General features: G+C 51.9%; 1 protein-coding gene across 1 annotated transcript; it reads left to right on the forward strand.

The window, feature by feature from the left end:
• Positions 1-332: 332 nt before the first annotated feature.
• LOC114094401 (chymotrypsin like elastase 3B) lies at positions 333-12475 on the forward strand. The gene is made up of 8 exons (XM_027937553.2): positions 333-482; positions 7096-7181; positions 8599-8696; positions 8796-8930; positions 9923-10059; positions 10393-10535; positions 11382-11534; positions 12383-12475. The coding sequence occupies exons 1-8, from the start codon at positions 386-388 to the stop codon at positions 12398-12400; spliced, it is 867 nt and encodes a 288-aa protein (XP_027793354.2). The 5' UTR covers positions 333-385; the 3' UTR covers positions 12401-12475.
• Positions 12476-20584: the final 8109 nt, after the last annotated feature.

Below are 20584 nucleotides of genomic sequence, written 5' to 3' on the forward strand. Positions count from 1 at the left end.
CAGGTGCATGCCATGTGGGAGGCAGGTCAGTAGCCAGGTGTGGCCTTGTCCCGGAGGTTGCAGCGCACTGCTGAGTGTGTGTGTGTGTGTGTGTGTGTGTACCCTGTGTGCATTGACGCCTGCTGTGTACAGGGCCCTGTGAAGTGGCTGTTACAGTTTGAATCTGAAATGTCCCCCAAAGCCTCATGTGTTCAGAGGTGGGGCTTTGGGGTAGTGATTGGATCATGAGGGCTCTGATCTCACCAGTGGATTAATCTGCTGATGGCTGAATGGGCTGTGGGGAGAAGGGACCTAGTTGGAGGAAGTAGGTCACTGGGGACACGCCTCCCCCCCACTTCCTAGCTGCTGTGAGCAGAGCAGCTTCCCTCTGCCCCACCCTGCCCCCATGGAAGCCCGGGCCCCCTCTGACTGCACCTGGTGGGCAGGAGCCAACTGTGTCTGCAGGCTCCTGGTGGGAGCCGATAAGGAAAAGAGAAACCAAGGTATCTCTCTCCCTGTGCCTCCTGCATGGCCCCCAGGACAGGCTTGGGCCCAGTTTCTGCTGGGTGATCCCGGGAAGTGGCAGGGTCGGGTCCCTGGGCTCTCTGACCTTCCCTCTCAGCACTTCCCCTGCCTAGGTAGCCAGTTCCCTGGACTAAACTCCATACTTGAGAGTTCTCTCTTCTGGTGTGACCTGGCTGGCCCCGGGTGGCCCTCTTACTTCCAGCCTGAGGAAGAGGCTGGTGGCTTATACCAGGCACAGCCAAGAGAACTGCAGAGAACTGCAGCTGGGCCCTGGTAGCCTCACTCTGACACCGCCCCCCGCCACCTCTCAACCCCAATCCAGTCCCGTGAGGTTATAAATCTCATAACTGTGATTCTGTCACTTGCGTCCGAGAATGTTTGTACTTCGTAGCAGAGACCTGTAGCTGCCCCTGCCATCCATTCTCCCCCTCCTCCCCACTAGGAGGATTTTCACTGTGTGCAGGGCTGTGCAGAAGGAAAGCCACGTTCTCCTGCCCCCCAGGCAGACAGAGGAGGCCGGGGGCTGATTCCTGGGCAGGCAGAAGGGATGCCTGCAAATTCCAGGTCGAGAGCTTAAAGATAAGGCCTGCCCCTCGGTGAGCTGGCACCTGCCTGTGATCCCAGGAGAACTGTACACTTGAGGCCAGCCTGGGTGACTTACTAAGGCCCTGACTCAAAAATAAATAAGCAAATAAAAAGGGCTGGGACGTGGCTCAGTCGTAAAATGCTCCTGGGTTCAATTCCCAGGACTGAAAGTAAATAAATACAGATGAAGCCGGCCCTTGCCCTCTCTCGGTCTGGAATGCGGTGTGATCACAGCCGTCACATGCTGGACTATTAGGGCTGCCTCCACAGAGGCAGGTTGATCCCTTCGGAGGGCCACGAGGAACGAACCGGTTCCAGGCTTCTCTCCGTGGCTTGTGGAAGGCCATCTCTCCTCTCTCTGGGTCTCTCTGTGTCCCAATTTCCCCTTTTTATCAAAACATCAGTTATACTAGATGAGGGCCAACCCTAAGGACCCCATCTTCATTAATTACATTGGCAATGACCTTATTTCCAAAATAGGGTACCTGGTGCTACAGTCTGGATGTCAGATGGCCCTTAAAGAACCAGGTGCTCATGGCAGTACTGGGAGGGGGTGAAACCTTTAAGAAGTGGGGCCTAGGAAAGGTCTTCAGGTCACTGGGGGGGGTGCCGAGGAAGGGGACTGTGGGATACCGAAGGTCTCCTCCTCTTCTGCTTCCTGCCACGGGTGAGGGGTTCTGCTCCCCATGCACTCCACCACAATGGGCTGCCTTGCCACAGGCCCAAAGCAACAGGAGCGACCAACCACAGACTGAAACCTCTACAGCTGTGAACCTTTTCTCTTTATAAGGTGATGGTCTCAGGCACTCATTATAGTGAAACAAAGCTGACTGACACAAGGGGTGAGGCTTCTTCCGTGGAGGAATTCTGGGGAACACGACTTGACCCGTAATACACGCCTTGGTAAAGAGGGCCCATCTTGGGGACGGAAGCGCCTGAGAGGGAGCAGATAAGGCCACAGAGCAGAGGTGCGAAGTTAGCATGGGCTTTGACGTCGAGGGCAGTAAACGTCTCTCTTCTTCTGTGTTATTCGTGACTTCGGTTTTATTCAACCAAACCCTCATCACAGTAAGAGTCTTGAAGGGAACAGACGTCAACCCCAAAGGGTCACTGGGGACTATTTAATAGAAGCTGGGACAGGGTTGGGTAACTTACCCAGGGCCAGTGAAGTGTCCAGAGGCCAGCTACAGTGAGGAACAGGTCCCCCCACCCAGGCCTCAAGGGGCAAAGGGAGGGAGCAGTTAATGGAGCCCAGAGGTGGGGAAAAGAGAAGGCCACTGGCCATGAGCGAGGGTCTCTGGGGAAGACTGCAGCCATCACACGCCTGAGGCTCATGTGTGGGGAGCCAAGGGACAAATTCCCAAATTGCTCTCTGTCCCCCAGTCTCCTGCTGGCATCTCCCATTGGCCGGACCAAGGCCAGGGCACATAGGAGCCCCCAGAGGCTACCCACAGGGTCAGCCAGCCGGGGGCTGCTCAGTGGGGCCACCCCTAATCCCGGAGGCCCCCACTGCATCTATAAGCTGGTGAGGTACCTCTGCAGGCTGCACAGAGGTTCCCTGGTGGCTGAAGAGTGCCCGGGCTCTGGAAGGTGCCCTGTTGTTGAGTGCGTATGTGACAGGAGGGGTCCTGGTGCCTCTGTCCCTCCCCCCACGGCAGCTGGAGGGCTTCTCCCGGCCCCCACCCCCGCTCACCCCGGAAACCGTGGCACCTGCCATGGGAATGAGGCTGTGCCCGTTGCCCAGCGGCTCCTTGGGTTCCAGGTGAGGTGGCACCTTCCTTGAGACAAGAGACACCTGTGCTTGTCCCAGCCTGGGTCCTCTCAGTGGCTTTTTTTGGGCCACAGACGGGGCACCTGTCTGACCGTGGGCCTCTTTCTCCTCCCCAGTGCTGGGCTGCCCATCAGAGAGAGATGGGCTGGTAGCGGGGAGCTTCAGGGCGGTGGAGCTCCCGAGGGGCCTGGGCTTACACCATTGTGTGTGACTCACAGTTCACCCCCACATCAAAGGCTCAGGGAAGTGCGGTAGGAAACAGCCGTTTGGATTTTGTTTGACCTCATATTTCCCAATCTTTTTCTGGGGAGGAGTACCAGGGATTGAATTCAGGGGCACTCAACCACTGAGCCACAACCCCAGCCCTATTCTTTGTTTTATTTAGAGACAGGGTCTCACTGAGTTGCTTAGCATCTTGCTAAATTGCTGAGGCTGGCTTTGAACTTACGATCCTCCTGCCTCAGGCTTCTGAGCAGCTGGGATTACAGGTGTGTGCCACCGCGCCCAATCTCATCAGGTTATTGGCGCGTTACTGAATGCCCCCTGGGTTCTGCTCTGAGAGGTGATGCCATAGCAATGAACCAAGCAGACAAAGCCCCTGGCTACGTGGGGCTCTGCGCTGGTGGGTTCGTCGATCCAGAAACTCTCTTCATCTCCTCTAGACACTGCTCTTCGGAGTCCCCATCCAAGAGCTGCTACTAAGCTTTTTGGGGACACACAGGGGTGGCCTCCAGATGTGTCCAGTATGAATGTCAGGGTCAACTGCGCTTTCAGAGTAGGAAGAGGACGGCATTTAGAGTCCTTCAGGGGTGCACTCCCGTAATCCCAGCCACTCAGGAGGCTGAGGCAGGAGGATCACAAGTTTGAGGCTAGCCTCAGCAACTTATGAGGCATAAGCAACTCAGTGAGACCTTCTCTTAAAATAAAAAATGGGCTGGGGATGTGGCTCAGTAGTCTAGTGCCCCTGAGTTCAATCCCTAGCACTGCAAAACAAACAAACAGTCCCTTCAGCTACCCTTTGTCGCCTCCTTTAGTAAGTGTTATTGAAAACCTACTACGTGCTGAGCTGCCTTCTAGGCACTGAGGATTTGAAGATGAATGAACTTGTGGTCCCCATGGATCTTCCTACTGGGTGGAAATAATGGACCACGCTCCAAGATAAAGTCTCCCCGGCTTCCTAGACCTACCTCCTAACCCCTCACGCTCTCCCACCAGACGTTCACTAACACGTCCCTCTCCAGGGGTGGCTCGCCCTGCTTCCTGCCTAGGCTCATGGGATGGACCCCCCCTCTCCTGGCTGGGCACACGTTCTCCTGTGGTTTTACTCAGGTATCTCCCGGGCCAGCCCCCTCCCCAGGGTTAATCAGCAGTGCAGTGCCAGTGTCCGCCCACATACATGCCTTAAGGATGAGACCCACCTGGCAGGGACGGTGATGGACAGCTGGCCTCAGAGGGCCGTCTCTCTCTCTCTCGGGACCAAGCAGAGGCCAGGTGGCCGCGTGTCTGTGGAGCGTACAGTGTGACTAGGACTTGCTCAAGGCCACCTGGATAAGGGCTGAGGAGGTTTCTTGTTTGAAGTTGGCAGAGGGTTTGAACCCTCCCCTATGCCCTTGGGAGAGCCTCTGCCAGGCCAAACAGTGACAAACCGGAGGACCTTGAGCAAGTCCCAGCTTTTCTCTGGAATGACGTCCCCCTCTCTGAGATAGCAGAGGTTGCACTAGGTGGTGTTTTGGCTCCGTGGGTGTCAGGCCCTCTGTGGTGGCATCTGGGAGTGCTGACCTGCCTCTCCATGCTGCCCGCTCCGGGCCCTCTCTCCTTCCTCCTGGGCGGGGGTCTGGGGACTGGCTCCGAGTGTCAAAGCTGGGTAAACAAACACACCCAGGCTGATGGTATCACAGTGTGAAGGACTTTCACAGCTGCTTCAGTTGCCTCCACACATTTTCCACAGACCCAGGCTACTGGAGTGGCAGGTGTCACTGTGGGTGTGACTGCAGGGGGTCCGCTCTAGCCAGGTGCCCCACCTGCCACCGGTTCACTTAGCACAGCTAAGCTTTGCCCTTCCCCAGGCTTCCAAACTGTGGGTGCCCCAGAGGGAGCCACACGCTGCCCTAGGGTGCCGGGGATGGACAGGAGGAGTCCCCGGGGGAGCCGGAGCTGCTGGCCTTATTGAGCAAACATCGTGTGGAGCGCTCCAAAGTGCCAGGCCCTGGGCTGGGAGGCTGTTCCCAACAAATGACCAGGAGGGGCTCGGTCTTTCCTACAGATGAATGTCCACGTCCCCTGGGGTGGAACTGCTGGGTCACATGTGACTTCTGCTCCAGAAGCGTCCCCTTGGCTGGCAGGATCTCCCCACTCTCTCCACGCGGATTTCTGAGCTCCAGCCACACCAGGCTCCCTTTTCTCGAACAAACCAAGTCCATTTTTGCCTCCAGAGCTCCACGCTTGCTGTCCCCTCCATCCAGAGCGCTTTACCAGCAGGACTTCCCGTGACTGGCTTTTACTTATCCTTTAGGACTCAATCCAATGGCTACTCGCAGCCCAAATGCCCCTTTCCCTCGTTCCCACCTAAAGGAGGGGTTCCTTCTGTTCCCATCCCAGCCACGATGCTTCCCGTCATAGCACCCACCACCTCTTTCCCCTGGAAATAGGCTTCACTCACTTATGCTGATTCCTCATTGCTCACCCCACTAGACTGGAGCTCATGGCCTGGGACAGAAAGTGCCCAGTGAAATACTTTTACTTTTTTTATAAGGTACCGAGGATTTAACCCAGGGATGCTCTACCACCAAGCTATATCCTAACGCTTTTTCTCTGGAGACACAGTCTCTGGTTAAGTTGCTGGGGCTGGCCTTGAACCTGGAATCCCCCTGCCTCAAGCCTCTAGAGTAGCTGAGATTACCAGGTGGGTGCTACTGCGCCTACCAACAAAATCACTTTAATTGAGGTAGAGACCAATATCAATCTGAGACTCTGAGAGGTTGAACCGTGAGCTCAAGGTCACAGAGTTTGGACGTGACAGAGCCGGGATCCGATTGGCCAGGTCTGCCCTCCTCCTAGCCCCACTTGCTTTCCTGGAAGAGGCTGGCCCTTCTGATGGAACCCTTTTCCCCAGTCCCTTGTTATCAGCCGGCTCTTCCGGGCCACCTGTGCAGTCACATGTTGGAGGGGACCCTGGGCCCTTGTATTGGCTGTTGGTCCTCTGTCTGCCGTGGGAAAAGCCATGGCCTTGACCGTGGGAAACTTGGTCTTCTACCACCTGTTCTGGGGCCATGTCGGCCCCTTCCGCCTGCCTTCTGCATTATATTAGAGCCCCGGCTCCCTGATTCTTTCTATTCGTCTCAAAACTCACCATGCTCCGGCTGCTGAGTTCCCTCCTATGTGTGGCCCTTGGTAAGACCCCCGACCTGTACCTCTGTCCCTGAGCTGCGTTGGCCTGGGAGCCCTTGAACTCTGCATCCATCTCTGGTTCCATAGGAGGGAATCTTGGTGAACCCAGGGCATGACTGTGGGGCCTTCAGCTGGGGGCTGGAGGGAAGCTGTGGCCAGAGTAGGTCAGCAGAAACCAGATGCCCCCAAAGGCTGTGGGAGTCCTTGAACAATGTCTCATGGTCGAGAGGGTGAACCCTGCACTTGGATGGCTGGGTTGGAATTTCCACTCCTGGGCTGAACACTCCAACTCTCCTCTTCCTCTCCCTCCACCCAGCTCACATCCTCTTCCTCATCTCTCTGCCATATTACTGTCCATCTCAGGGCCACCTCCTCCAAGCAGTCTCCCTTGACTGACCATAATGGTAAAGGATAACATTTACTGAGTGCTTACTGTGTACCTGGCAGAATGCTCAGGGCTTTTTTGTAGATGACCTCATAGCATCATCAGGGTCCCATGAGGACAGTTCTGCTGTTCCCGTTTTATAGATGGGGAAACTGACCCTCAGAGAAGTAAAGTAGCTCATCCTAAAACAAGTGACCTAGTTGCACCTTGAACCCAGGCAGTCTTCCTTCGAAGCTTCCTCTCTGTGTGACAATAGCTATCATTCCCAAGGGCTCATTGGCCAGGTACCATTCAATCCTCTCACTAAAGGGGACCTACACTCTGGGGATGCTAGTTCAAATGTGGCTACTGAGGTCCAGAGAGGGAGAGGGGCTTGTATAGAGTCACACAGCCAATCGGTGGCACAAATAGGACCAGGACCCTGAACCCTCTGGAGGACTGACACATCTACTCCTCACTCTAGCCTCAGTTTGCGCCCGACCTTCCTACAAGTCCATCGGCCGTGTTGTCAACGGTGAGGACGCGGTTCCTTACAGCTGGCCCTGGCAGGTAAGAGTAATGGCAGCCACACTCGTCCCCACTGTGGGCTCTGGACCCCAGCCTCTGGTCACACAGCATCCAGTTCCGGCTGCATTGCTTCCTTTCCAATATCTGCTTCAGCTTCCAAACCCCTTGGACAATCTGCTTCTCACAGAGGTTTTGCCCATGTGTAACATCTCACGGGGCCGTTTGCTGTTTAAAAATAGAAACTGGGGGCTGGGGCTGTAGCTCAGTGGTAGAGCACTTGCCTAGCACGTGTGAGGCACTGGGTTCGATTCTCAGCACCATATAAAAATACATAAATAAACTAAAGGTATTATGTTCATCTACAACTATATATATATATATATATAGAACCTGGAGTGAGGGCAATGTTTAAGGATGTGGCACACTAAGGGTAGAACTTCAGGCACTGTGTTTAGGGAAGGAGATTTTGGGGGACTCCTTTCTAGATTCCTTGAATCCCACAACAGGGTTGTACAGTCTGAGAGCAGCAAAAAGATAGGAACTTTCTAGAAGCCAGTGGAGGGAAGCCCAGAGAGTCAGAGCCACTGTACTGTCAGCCATAGTAGAAACCAGCCACGTGGGGCTATTTATATTTAACTAAAATTAAACGAAGTTAAAAATTCAGTTCTTCCTTGGTAGCCACTTTCCAAATACTCATTAACCACATGAGGCTAGTGGTTGCCATCTTGGGAACCAAAGTTAAAAATGGGACATGGTGGCTTCCATATTGGGGATCAAGACATGGTGGCTGCCATATTGGACAGCAAAGACATTCCTATTATCACAGAAAGTCCAGCTGATAGGGTCAGCCTGCTTGTTCTGTGAAGGGACACACAGTCAATATGGAAGGCCTTACTGGCCTTATGGTGTCTGCATCAGCAACTTAACTCTGCCACTGTAGCCCGAGAGCAGCCACAGACAACACATAAATGAATGAGTGTGAGCCTGGTTTGGCCCGTGGACCGTAGCTTGCCAACCCTTGGTCTAGAGGGAATTTCTAAAATCAGGAATGTGTAGAGAATGAGAAATGAGGCAAAGGATTCTGGGTGAGCTGTGCGCCACCAGATCCCAGAGTCCTTGAGAGATCTGAGGGTCAGAAGAGTGGAAGGGGGTGGTGACAGAACAGAGGGTCTTGGGAAACTCTCAAGGTACGGAAGGTTTGGGGATGCCCTACAGATCAGAGAATGCTGGGGTTCCCAGAGAAGTCACAGAGCCTGGGGACATAAAGCTTTAGCAAAATCAGAATATGATCCCAGAGGGAAAATCCGCCTTGAGCAGCTGTGTAGGTTATGCACTGCACATTTCTTTCTGTGTGGACAGCGCCCTCTAGAGTTGTACAGTGTACAACCAATAAAATCATTGCTGATGACCCAAACAGTGGGGCCCAGACCACTCCGGTTCTTTCCTCCTTGGCCACCAGGTCTCCCTGCAGTATGAGAAGAACGGCGTCTTCTACCACACCTGTGGCGGCAGCCTCATCGCCCCTGACTGGGTTCTGACTGCAGGCCACTGCATCTCGTGAGTTCTCTCACTTGCCCCGGCCCTCCCCTGTGTGACTCAGGCAGCCTGGGACACTGGGTTGGCTGAGGCCTAGACTCACCCAACCTCCACCTGCAGGAGCTCCCTGACCTACCAGGTGGTGTTGGGCGAGTACGACCAGAGTGTGGAGGAAGGCCCCGAGCAGGTGATCCCCATCAACCGAGGGGACCTCTTCGTACATCCAAAGTGGAACCCCAGCTGCGTGGCCTGTGGGTGAGTAAACACTCAGGTGTGGGACCGGGCTCTTCCACCTGTCCCTCCACGACCCAAGATGAACCTGAGGAGAACCGCAGGGAGAGGGGGTCTGCCAGCAGCCTCGGCCCAGGCCCCATCACCAAGGCAGGAGCCAGCAGAGCCTTCAAGGACCGACACCAGACCTCTCCCTACGGAGGGGACAGCAGAGCCCAGGGATGAATAGGAACTTGCCAAACCAAGGGCTCCTCTGGCCCCCTTCGCCCAAATCCAAGGCTTCTTCTTCAACAGATGGCCATCCTGGGTCCCCAGCGCCGTGGGGACTGGGAGTCAGGCTCCGGCACAGCTCCGAGTAGCCTGGGCAAATCACTGTCCTTCTCTGGATCACAGTTTTGCCACTTGTCAAAGGGTGTCCATGAAGCAGGACTTCCTGGGTGGTGGGAAGGTCAAGGAGACCACCTTAAGCCTTTCAAGCTCAGCTTTCTCCTAAGCAGAGCCCTTGAAAGTGCAGCGTAGGCGTCTGGGGCCACAACGATGAGACCCCACCCATCCTCGCAGGGCTGCTGGGGTGAGCAGAGAGACAACTCAGACCCTGGAGAAACGGCTTGAGGGACAAGCAGGCACAGGAAGACAGAGGGCGGGATTTCTCCAAGTGCCGTCCTGGGGCAGCAGCGGCTGTGGCCCTTGGGAACCCCGGATTCTTAGTCCTCTGGGCCCAGACCCACTGCCTTGGAGATACTGGGCCGGGCCCCAGCAACCTGTGTTGACCAGCCCTCCAGGTGTCTCCCATGCAGCTAAAGTGACAGGGCCATTGGGAACATGGCCAGGACCACCATGAAGGCCAAGGCCAGCAAGGCTGAAGGGGCTCTGGGGGCTTTTCTAAACTGCTTGACAGATTTAAGAGCAGGGTAGAAGAGGGGCCCCTGGAGCCCAAAATGCCCGCACTAAGGGCCACAGGTGGGAGCTGATCCCCTGGAGGCCCGGCTCCGTGTGACTCTCCCCCTGCTCCCCAGCAATGACATCGCCCTTGTGAAGCTCTCACGCAGCGCCCGGCTAGGGGACACTGTCCAGCTCGCCAGCCTCCCTCCACCTGGTGACATCCTGCCCAATGAGACCCCCTGCTACATCAGCGGCTGGGGCCGCCTTTACAGTAAGTGCTGACCCCTCTAGCCAGCCCCAGGGACAGTGGCAGAAGGGCAAGGGCTGGGGGGTCAGAGGCCACACCAGGATGGGTCCTTGCACCTTACTCCCGTCCCTTTCCAGCTACAACCTGTCCCCCCTCCTCCCAGACGTGAATGTGTTCAATCAAACATTTTGGGGTATCTGTCGGGTGCCAGGTGCCAAGGATGGAGCGGTGTCAATCAGATGCAGGACTACAAGGGCCCCCTCAGATCAGAAGAGCTGTGTGCCTTGAATGCCCCCCACTGTCGGGCTCCTCGCCCCCACCCCCAGGTCTCCCTCTCAGCGCTCTCTATCCCCACAGCCAACGGGCCTCTGCCGGACAAGCTGCAGCAGGCGCTGCTGCCCGTGGTGGACTACCAGCACTGCTCCCAGTGGGACTGGTGGGGCTTCTCTGTGAAGAGGACCATGGTGTGCGCTGGTGGGGACATCCGCTCCGGCTGCAACGTGAGTCAGCTCTCACCTGTCGGTGGTGGTGTGGGGTGTGCAGTTCCCTGAAGTCCCTCTGCCACCTGCCTGAAGGTGGAGGAGGTACCTTGCCCACTTGCTCCTTCCACCCCCAGACTAGGCAAGAGTGGAGCCCAGACAGAGCCGGGCCTGGGAGTGAGGAGCCCTGGCTCCTAGGCCCAGTTCGCATGCAGACTTGACCTGCAGAAGTCACCGTTTCCCGGGGTCCTCAGGCTTCCCCATCAGTTCCAAAGCCCTGTCAACGTTGGCTCTGAGGTTATAACATTAAGAATGTCCTCAGGGCTGGAGATATAGCTCAGTTGGTAGAGTGCTAGTCTTGCAAGCTCAAGGCCCTGGGTTCAATCCCCAGCACCATTAAAAAAAAAAAAAAAAGTTCTCTTTGTTCTGGGGGCGTGAATGGAAACTAACGAGTACTTCATCTGTGCTGTGCTAAGATCTTGTATCATCTTATTTAATCCACACAAAATTGTATAAGGCAGATACTATTTTTCCCATCACAAATAAGCACACGGAGATGGGCGCAGTGGCCCACACCTGTAATCCCAGTGGGTCAGGAGGCCGAGGAAGGAGGATCATGAGTTCAAAGCCAGTCTCAGCGGTTTAGTGAGGCCCTAAGCAACTCAGTGAGACCCTGTCTCAAAATAAAACATAAAAAGGGCTTGGCGTGTGACTCAGCAGTTAGGGGCCCTGGGTTCAATCCCTGTTACCAAAAATAAAAAACAAACAAAAAGATAAGCAAACCAATTCCCAGAGAATTCAACTCCTATGAGGGTTGCTCAAAAGCTCTAAGGTTCAGAACCAACTCACCCCTCCCTGATGTTCCAGGGTGACTCTGGAGGACCCCTCAACTGCCCCACAGAGGATGGCTCCTGGCAGGTCCACGGGGTGACCAGCTTTGTGTCTGCCTACGGCTGCAACACCCTGAAGAAGCCCACGGTGTTCACCCGCGTCTCCGCCTTCAATGAGTGGATAGAGGAGGTGAGGAGGCCTGGGGGGGGGGGGCTCTGGAGAGGAGCCACAGCCTGAGGGGCCTGGGAGGCTCCTGAGGCCAGGGCAGGGCCGTGAAGACATTCCATGGGCCTTGGGGGTGTTGTCTGCTGTAGTGGGGCCCCAAGGGCCCCTTAGTTTTCTGGGGAGCGTTGGGGTGTTTATGAGGCGTTTTCTCTGGATCACGACCTTTCTTATTCTGGAGGACAGAGAGAGATGCCCGACAAAGGGCTGCCTGAGAGGGGACAGATGGGAAAACAACAAGAATAAGGGAGGCGGGCTGGGTGCCTCGGTGCACACCTCTAATCCCAGCACCTGGCAAGGCTGAGGCAGGAAGATCGCAAGTTCAAGACCAGCCTCAGCAACTCATTGAGACCTTGTCTCAAAATAAAAATAATAAAATAAAAAGGGATGGGGATGTGGCTCAGTGCCTCTGGGTTCAACCCCAAATACCAAATAAATAAATAAAATAAAAAAGAAGGTGGTGAGCATCATGGGACAGGGGACACTTCAGGCCCCAGGGAGAACACAGCCCTCATGTGGGGACAGGAGTCAGCGAGGACGACTATTGTTCATGGTAACAGTAGTAGCCCGCGTACAGGAGTTCCAGGCCCAGGGTGAGAACAGAACCTGGCCGAGAGCTGGATCCAGAAGCCCCTGGCAAGTCCTCCTCCTCCTCCCGCTATAGAGATGAGGAAGCTAGGGCTCAAAGAGGTGCAGTCGCTCTTCCAGGGTCACACTACAGGGTGGTGAGTGGCAGGGCTGGGAGTGGAGCCCAGTTCCATCCCGTTCCGGAATCTGCCCTCCTAACTAGGCTATTCTGTCTTGTGTTTTTACAGACCATAGCAAGCCACTAGCACCACGGCCCAGCCGGCAGTGTGGACCTCACTCCCCCCTGGAGAATAAAGAATAAAGATCTCAGAAAGCCCCGAGTCTGTCTGCCTTCGTTGACTTACCGTTTCCCCTCTGACTGGTTCTTAAAATCTTAGATCTGAAATGCTCAGGGGAGGCCAGATCCAACCCTCTCAGATGAAGATGAGAAAAACACGAGGCCCATAGAGAAGAAGGGGCGCCCCGCCATCCTGGTTGCCTGAGGGTTTCCAAGGACTTTTAGTGCAGAAAGTCCCTGGAAAACTGGGACAAGGTGTTCACCCTAGTATACAGTCACACACAAACCAGTGGCTTTTAATAAAGGTGTTAAAAATAGAATAAAAACCTGCAGGAAAACTGACCTTGTCAGCCTCCTGGAAGGCTCACGGTACAGTGGGGAGGGCCGTGGGTTCTATTCTGGGGCTGGAGAAGGAGGGCCATGGTTGTTCATTCACTCATCGAACATTCGTTCGTTGTTCCAGAAGAAGGCTCAGAGGGGGAGGAAGATACGGTTCCTGCGCTGATATGGCTCATTATTTAAAGAGAAATGAGTAAATCAGAGTCATTAAACATTTACTAGCTACCTACCTAGAGCAGGTTGAGGGCTGGGAGTACAGGTAAGTCGGCCAACCTCACAGTTAGCCTAGGTGCATAGGGAAGGAGATGTCCACACAGGCATACGAGGGCTGTCTGCCAAGCTCTTGTTCCCTCTGCCACGGCATCTGGTGGCTGCTGGTCAACGTGGTCCCAGAGTGAGCTGTTGTGGAGCAGAAACTCCACCAAACCCCTGATGAACATGTCACACAACCAAGAAATAAATTCTGTTTGTCATAACACTAAGCTTGGGGGTAATGTTTGTCACAGCAGCAAGGACTTAACTTATTCTGGCTGACAAAATGAGTTTGGTGATTATCCTTCTGCTCCATGCTGTACTGCACATATAAATATCCATAAACAATATATTACATTTTTTTAAAATACAGACATGTTATGTGATCTGACATGTAACTCACTTCTCCATTTAATGTTTACTTTTTTGAGCTGCAATTGTGCTGCTTTATCTATCTCTAGTTCACTGCTGAGAGCTTGTAGGGTACCTTATTACATAACACCACCAATTATTTATGCTTTTCCCCCCAACAGTGGACATTTACACAGAGCCAATGTTTTTGTGATTACAACCAATGCTTCAGTGGATGTCCTTGGACTTACCTCCAGATGCACATGTGCGAGATTTCTCTAGGGAATATTCCAAGAAATGGGATTGCTGAGTGGGAGGGTGTACTCCTTTTCAACTTTACCAATTACCAAATGGTTCTTCAAAATGATTGTATCAACAATACTTCCTAAAATCCCCCCTCTTTTCCCTTTTCTCTAACACTGCCCCCACACATGACAAACTGCCCACATTTTTCTCCTAAGGCCACTCATGGGATTTCAACCGTCTCCACAAAACTTTCTTCCAGCCCTCAGCCCTACTCTGGCTCTTACAAAACCCAAGAACTGGTCTGGCAAGGCCAGAGCGAGGGCAGGCAAGGAAGGAGACTTCTGCATCAAGGGGGTGTGGGGGAGGGCGAGAGGAAGTTCTGGAACCACACAAACATGAATCATTTTTACTGAGTCTGACCACAGAGCCAAGCAGGTGCGGGCGACTGCAGGCGGGCTGCAAAGTCCTCTCCTCCCCACAGCCCAGGGAGGGGCCCTTGGATAATTTTCCAAAACAGTTTCAGAATGAAGGGAAGTGAGTCCTGTGTGATCCCACACTGTGACCAAGCTGCAGGCCCAGGGGCCTCCACCCAGCCACTGGGGGAGGCTAGGGGCTGCTATGACCCTCTATGGGCCACACAAGGGCGGCAGAGAGTCAAGGAATCTTTCCTAAAACTCAACAATTTGACCATCCAGTCTTCCTATCCTTAAATCTCCAAATCTCAACAATTTAAATCGTTTTAAAGACCATCTAGTCAATAATTTAAGTTTTGGGGCAACAATTGGAGTCATCAACAACAACAATTTTCACTTTTGCTTTCTAAATCATGAAAAATCAACAATCTCCATTTAAAAAGCATCTTTTAAAGATGGTAAAGGATCAGCACTGGGATGCTCTCTCTTTAATGCCTGATGCTAACAATTTCATTCTCCTGTTAAAATCATCAAAGTGTCAAACGAGCCATTCATTTAATCGTAAAAGTCAACGATTCCATTTTATTTGTTTCTTTTTCCTTTCCTGGAACATTGATATTGGCCATAGTTCAGACGTGTTGACTTTGGGAAATAGAGCTCTCAAAAAGTTACTCCAGCTGGGCATGGTGGCGCACGCCTGTAATTCCAGTGGCATGGGAGGCTGAGATGGGAGGCTGAGACGGGAGGATCTCGAGTTCAAAGCCAGCCTCAGCAAAAGGGAGGTGCTAACCAACTCAGTGAAACCCTGTCTCTAAATAAATTACAAACTAGGGCTGGGGGTGTGGCTCAATGGTCGAGTGTCCCTGAGTTCAATCCCCTAATAAACAAATAAATAATTAACTCTGTTATGGGTACTGTGGCACATGCCTGTAATCCCAGCAATTTGGGAGGTTGATGCAGGAGGGCCAACTTCAGCAATTTAGTGAAATTTCTCAAAATAAAAAAATACAAAGGGCTGGGGATGTAGCTCAGTGGTAAAGCACCTCTGGGTTCAATTTCTGGTATCCCCCTCCCAAGTCACCCCCTTTCCCACTTCTCTTACAGCTTCCACCCATTTGTTTATTGCTTCCATTTCTTTTTCTTTGCATTTAGAAAACCCACCAGCAACTAGATTTACTGGACATAGGCTGCATACCTACTGGTTTTCTGTGTCAGGTTTGGGAGACACAGGAAGATGACCCGAACTGGGATGCTGGATCCCCCCAAGCAAGGGTTATGACTTGGCTCCACGTTCTAATGGAGACCTATGACGTTGAGGGGCCCCAGGAGATGGGTCACATTGGGGCCAGAAGACTGGAGGTCTCAATGGCCCGTTCACCAGATGACAGAGGCAGACAGGGATGCCCATCAAATGTGACTCTGTCAAACTTCCTTGTGTTAATCAGTTTCAAAGACATAGTGCTGAGAAACCTTGTCTAAAGTCAGAGACTGTTGGAAACTCTGCTGTTTAGAATCACATCCCTGAGAACAGAACACCCCACTCTTGCCTAGTTGGTTGGAGCCGGATTCAACATAAGAGAAGCAGCCTAGATTTCCAGCCCAGGTGCATAGCTTCTGAAAAGAGGCTTCTGAACTACAGTCTATATTTATGTTAACTTTGTGGTGTCCAAGGAAACAGAACTGTTAGTCTGATTTTTAGTCCAAGCCAGATGTTAGACCTTTACACACTGCCAGGGTTGCTCTGCGCCCATCCACCCGATTCATTTTAATTTTACCTCAACTCCACCCTTCCCTTTCTTTTCCTTTTTTTCTTGGTGGGGGGAGGCAGGTACCAGGCATTGAAATTGAAATTAGGGGCACTCAGCCACTGAGCCACATCCCCAGCCCTATTCTGTATTTTATTTAGAGACATGGTCTCACTGAGTTGCTTAGCGCCTTGCCAATGCGATCCTCCTGCCTCGGCCTCCCAAACCGCTGGGATGACAGGTGTGGGCCATCGCACCAGCCCACCCTTCCCTTTCTTTTGGGGAGACACTCCAGTTTCTTTGGTGTGCTGTTTCCCTTGCTACGTCAAGTTCAGAAACCTAATTCTGTGAAATCACAGCTAGGTTGCTGGTGATCGGTATCAGATTGGCTTTATCATAAAACTCTTCTCTGTATCTCTTTTCCTTCTTAATTCAACCAATGCTTACTCAGTCTATGCTCAGTTTTAAGTGCTGGGGACTTGATGGTGAGAGGACAGACAAGGCCCTTGGTCCTGTTGATCTACCTCCAGCAGTAACATAGAAAAATAAACTCTTTTTTTTTTTTAAGTTACATGATTCATTTTTATTTTTTTAAATGCATTTTAAAAATTTTGTTTATTTTTTTATGTGGTGCTGAGGATCGAACCCTGGGGCTCACATGTGCTAGGGCACTCTACCACTGAGCCACAACCCCAGCCCAAGATAGAAAATAAACTCTTAACCAGAGATATGAACAGGAATGCATCGGGTGATGTTGTTGCTCAAACATCCTGAAGTATATTCTGCTTACTAAGATGGCTATGATGTCGCTAGATGATTACACACACACACACACACACACACACACTTGTACTTTGTACTGGGCATTGAACCCAGGATGGCATTCCACTGAGCTATATTCCCAGTACATTTTATTTTTATTTTTTAAGTCTTGAGACAGAGTCTTACTAAGTTGCTGACACTGGCCTCAAACTTGCAATCCTCCTTCCTCAGCCTCCTGAAAAATCGCTGGGATTACAGGCACATGCCACTGAGCCCACCTAAAGCTTCATTTCTTAAACATGAGGCTGGCGTGCCTACCCTGGTAGCAACTGGAAAGACCTGGGGCAGAGACACATAGGGCTAAGATTTACCGTCCTATACACAGAGGGTCCCTTCCTGGACAGACGGTCAAACCTCTCGAGCATATGCCCACTGCTGTCTGGGTACAAAGAGGCAGGGCCTATTTTATAGACTGGGCCCTGCGTCGTCTGGACTGACTTCCACCAGGTGCACCGCACTGGACCGCTGTCTCCAAATAGCAGCCTGCAGCCTCTCTTTTTGGTTTCTTTCCTTTGGGTGGTGCAAAGGCCCAAGGGTGGAACCTCAGGGTGGGGCGCGCTGACTCAGCGGCAGGCGGGCTCACAGAGGATCTCAATTCCCGCTCCTTTCTTCCCATTTTGTAACTGGGCAAACTGCGGCTCCGAAATACGAAGAACTTCTCCCCAGCAAGAAAGCGGCCTTGGCTGTACCCGCGCGGTCGGGAGGCCTGAGGACCCAAGACGCCCAGAGACCACCAAGGGTTAAAATCATAAAGTTGGCGAGCACCGCCGAGGCCTAGAGAGGCCTAGTCCCTCTAACCTAGTCTCCTCCAACTTCCGGGGGTGCGGCTTCCGGTTCCGGCGGTGCGCCACCGAGCTCGGGGCCTGAGGTGGTGTTCCTTTCCTGGATGCCGTCGTTGGTTTTGGGTGTTGTTGTGGTTCTCTCCGCCAGGTTCCCCGCCCTCCGGCGTGGCACCTGCGCGGGTGAACGCTTCCTCCCTCCTTCCCTCTTCATCCTCCCTCGCTCTTGGTAGCTGCGAGCGGGCGGCCTGGTGGTGGCAGCTCTAGGAGTGGGGAGGCCCTGCCCTTGCGATCTGTGGCCCCCTCGGTCTGGCGTGACCTTGCATTTCGCTTCCCCTCCGCCGGAAGTGGAGCCCCGGAAGCCCGTTTCGGCCTCCAGCCTGGGCCCCTGAGTCCGGGCAGTGCGACGGGAGGAGTCCAGGCTTTTCTTTACTGGACTGAGCCGTTGCATTGCCTTCTAGTTTTGTGACCTTGAGGGGGCCCCTCACTCCATGTCTCAGTGTGCTTCTCTGTAAATGGCGATGACAGTGTCTGCCCCGTGGGTCATCCCGAGGGTTGGGTGAAGGAAAGGTTCTGGGTGTCTGTCCCTCAAATGCAACAGCGTTAGCAGCTGCTCCTGCTGATGAAGAGAGCTGGGGCAGAACTGGTCGGGTTTATAGGATAGCTCACCTGTGGAGCTAGTCCATCTTTTAGATCTGACCTTGAAAATGGTCTTACTGACCATTGAGACTATTTCTAGAAGCCAGGTTTGTGAAGGCCTGGTGCTGGGAACTAGAACAATTTTTTTTCCTTTTTTTTTTTTTTATTGGTTGTTCAAAATATTACAAAGCTCTTGACTTTTTTTTTTTTTTAAAGGTGTTTTCTGAGTGGTTTAGGGATTTCCACTCAGAAAGGTCTGGGGCGGGAGGGGAAACCAGAAAAGTTTTTCTCCGTCTTGATGTGAAAGTGACACATACTTGTAGTTAAGAAAAAAAAAAAAAATACAGAAACAGTGAGGAATGTTCCCCATTTCTTTTAGTGTTCCTGCCGTTCAGAAGTAAACAAACTATTTGATAACCTTCAGATATTGTTTTTGAATAGGTCAGGTTACATATGCTTATGTGCATATATTTTTAATTTCCTCAAATGGAATCATATAACTAACATGATTACATGTGATATATTATGGATGACTTCACTTAGGTATTCAGGCCTGCTTCATTGTTTACAAGGCTGTATAATATTCCACGGACTGCTTGCCAATACTTTTAATCATTTACCTGTTGATCGCTTCAGTTGTACCCAATGTTTTGCTTTCCTTGACTGGATATTTCTTTTTTAGTCAAGGTACCTGTTTGCTTTCTGTGGCCATAGCAAAATTTGTGAGCCTGGGTCCTTTATAAAGAAAGAGGCTTATTCAGTTCAGTTTTGGAGGCTCAAGGGCATGGCACTGCCTCTGCTGAGGACCTCCTGGTGGATGGCATTACAGCTGCAGAAGGTTGTGCAGGATCCAGAGATCACGTGTTGAGACAGGAAACAGAGACCAGGGAGACACCAGTCTCTCTCTTAACAACAGCTCACTCTCCAGAACAACCAATTCACACCAGAAGGTCAATATCCATTTTTTCCCAAGGCATCACTTCCAGTAGCCTAATGACTTCCCATATCTCCAGCTCTTTACTTTTGAGACAGGGCCTTGCTAAGTTGCTGGGGCTGGACTCAAACTTATGATCCTCCTGCCTCAACCTCTGGAGTCATTGGGATTATAGGTGTGAACCATGGTGCCCAGCCCCACCACCTCTTAATATCACACTGGGGTCCTGGCTTCTAACCGTGAACCCACAGAGGTAAACCACATCCAAACTGCAGCAGCACCGCCCTTTTCATCATTTAGGTTGGTAACAACTTACATTTGGGGATGAGTACCCTATTGACTGAGCAGAAACCCCAGATTACATGAGGGCTGGTATACTCCCCAGAATATCCAACCTACAAGGTCTTTCAGAAATAAACAAACTATTTGATAACCTTAAGGTTAGTTTAAGGCCATTAGAAAATAGGTCAGGGAAACTTTTTAGAGAAGAGGTAACTAGGCACTGAGAACTAGTAAATGCAGGACAACTGATTAGTGCTTACCTCTGTCAGTTGTCCAGGAAACAGATTTGAGAGACTGAGGTGAGAGGGATCCTAAATATCAATACTCCTGCTATGGAACTCTGGGAGGGATCTTCATGAAAAAGATGATCCTTAGAAAGGATCATTGTAGGGCTATAGCTGTAGCTTAGTGGTAGAGTGCTTGCCTAGCTGTGTGAAGCACTGGGTCTGAGTCTCAGCATCACATATAAATGAAATAAAGGTCTGTCACCAACTAAAAAATATTTTTAAAAAAGGGTCATTGTAATGGTGTTATTGGATGTACCCCGATGTGAGAATTCAGAAATTTCTGTCACTTGAACACTTTTTTTTCCCATCGACTTGGGAGACTGAGGCAGGGGATTGAATGGCATGTATGCTAGGCAAATGGTCTACTACTGAGCCACATCCCCAGCCCTTCATTTTTTATACTTAGAGACAGAGTCTCACTGAATCGCCCAGCCTGGCCTTGAGCTTGAACTTGTGATCCTCCTGCCTGAGCCACCCTAGTCGCTGGGATCACTGTGTGCTATACTCCCTTTCTGTTACAGCTGTTTGAAAGTCCTGGGGCTGTCGTACACCCAAAGGGTGGGAGTTCTGCACTGCTAGGATTCTGACATGCTCCCTTATACTGGTACTGGAGGAGGAGGAGGATCCTAAAGCAGAGGGATGTTTTGTTTTTTTAGCCTTAGCCCCTGCTCTTCTAAGTAGCTCTGAGAGTTGTAGGGAGGTAGAACAGATTGTAGAGTAGATGGGGAGTTTTTCTCTGTTTTGGTACATCTTTATCAATTGTTTTACGGATCTGGAAAATGTTTTGTAAAGATGGCTGGAAGAAGCGAGCACCCTTGATTTTAAAGTCCCACTCCTGTGTGTGTATATGATTCTCACTGTTGTAGCCTAATGTCAGATAGAATGCCAGGAAGTGCAAGCAAGGTCATTCATTCTTTCTGCTGTTAAGAGTCTACGTTTCTTCTTGGGGCTGGGGCTGTAGCTCAGTGGCAGAGTGCTTGCCTAGCATATGTGAGGCACTGGGTTGGATCCTCATAAAAATAAAGTATCCATCTACAACTACAAATATTTAACAACAACAAAA

Source organism: Marmota flaviventris, chromosome 10, assembly GCF_047511675.1.
Source record: "Marmota flaviventris isolate mMarFla1 chromosome 10, mMarFla1.hap1, whole genome shotgun sequence".
Taxonomy (NCBI): domain Eukaryota; kingdom Metazoa; phylum Chordata; class Mammalia; order Rodentia; family Sciuridae; genus Marmota; species Marmota flaviventris.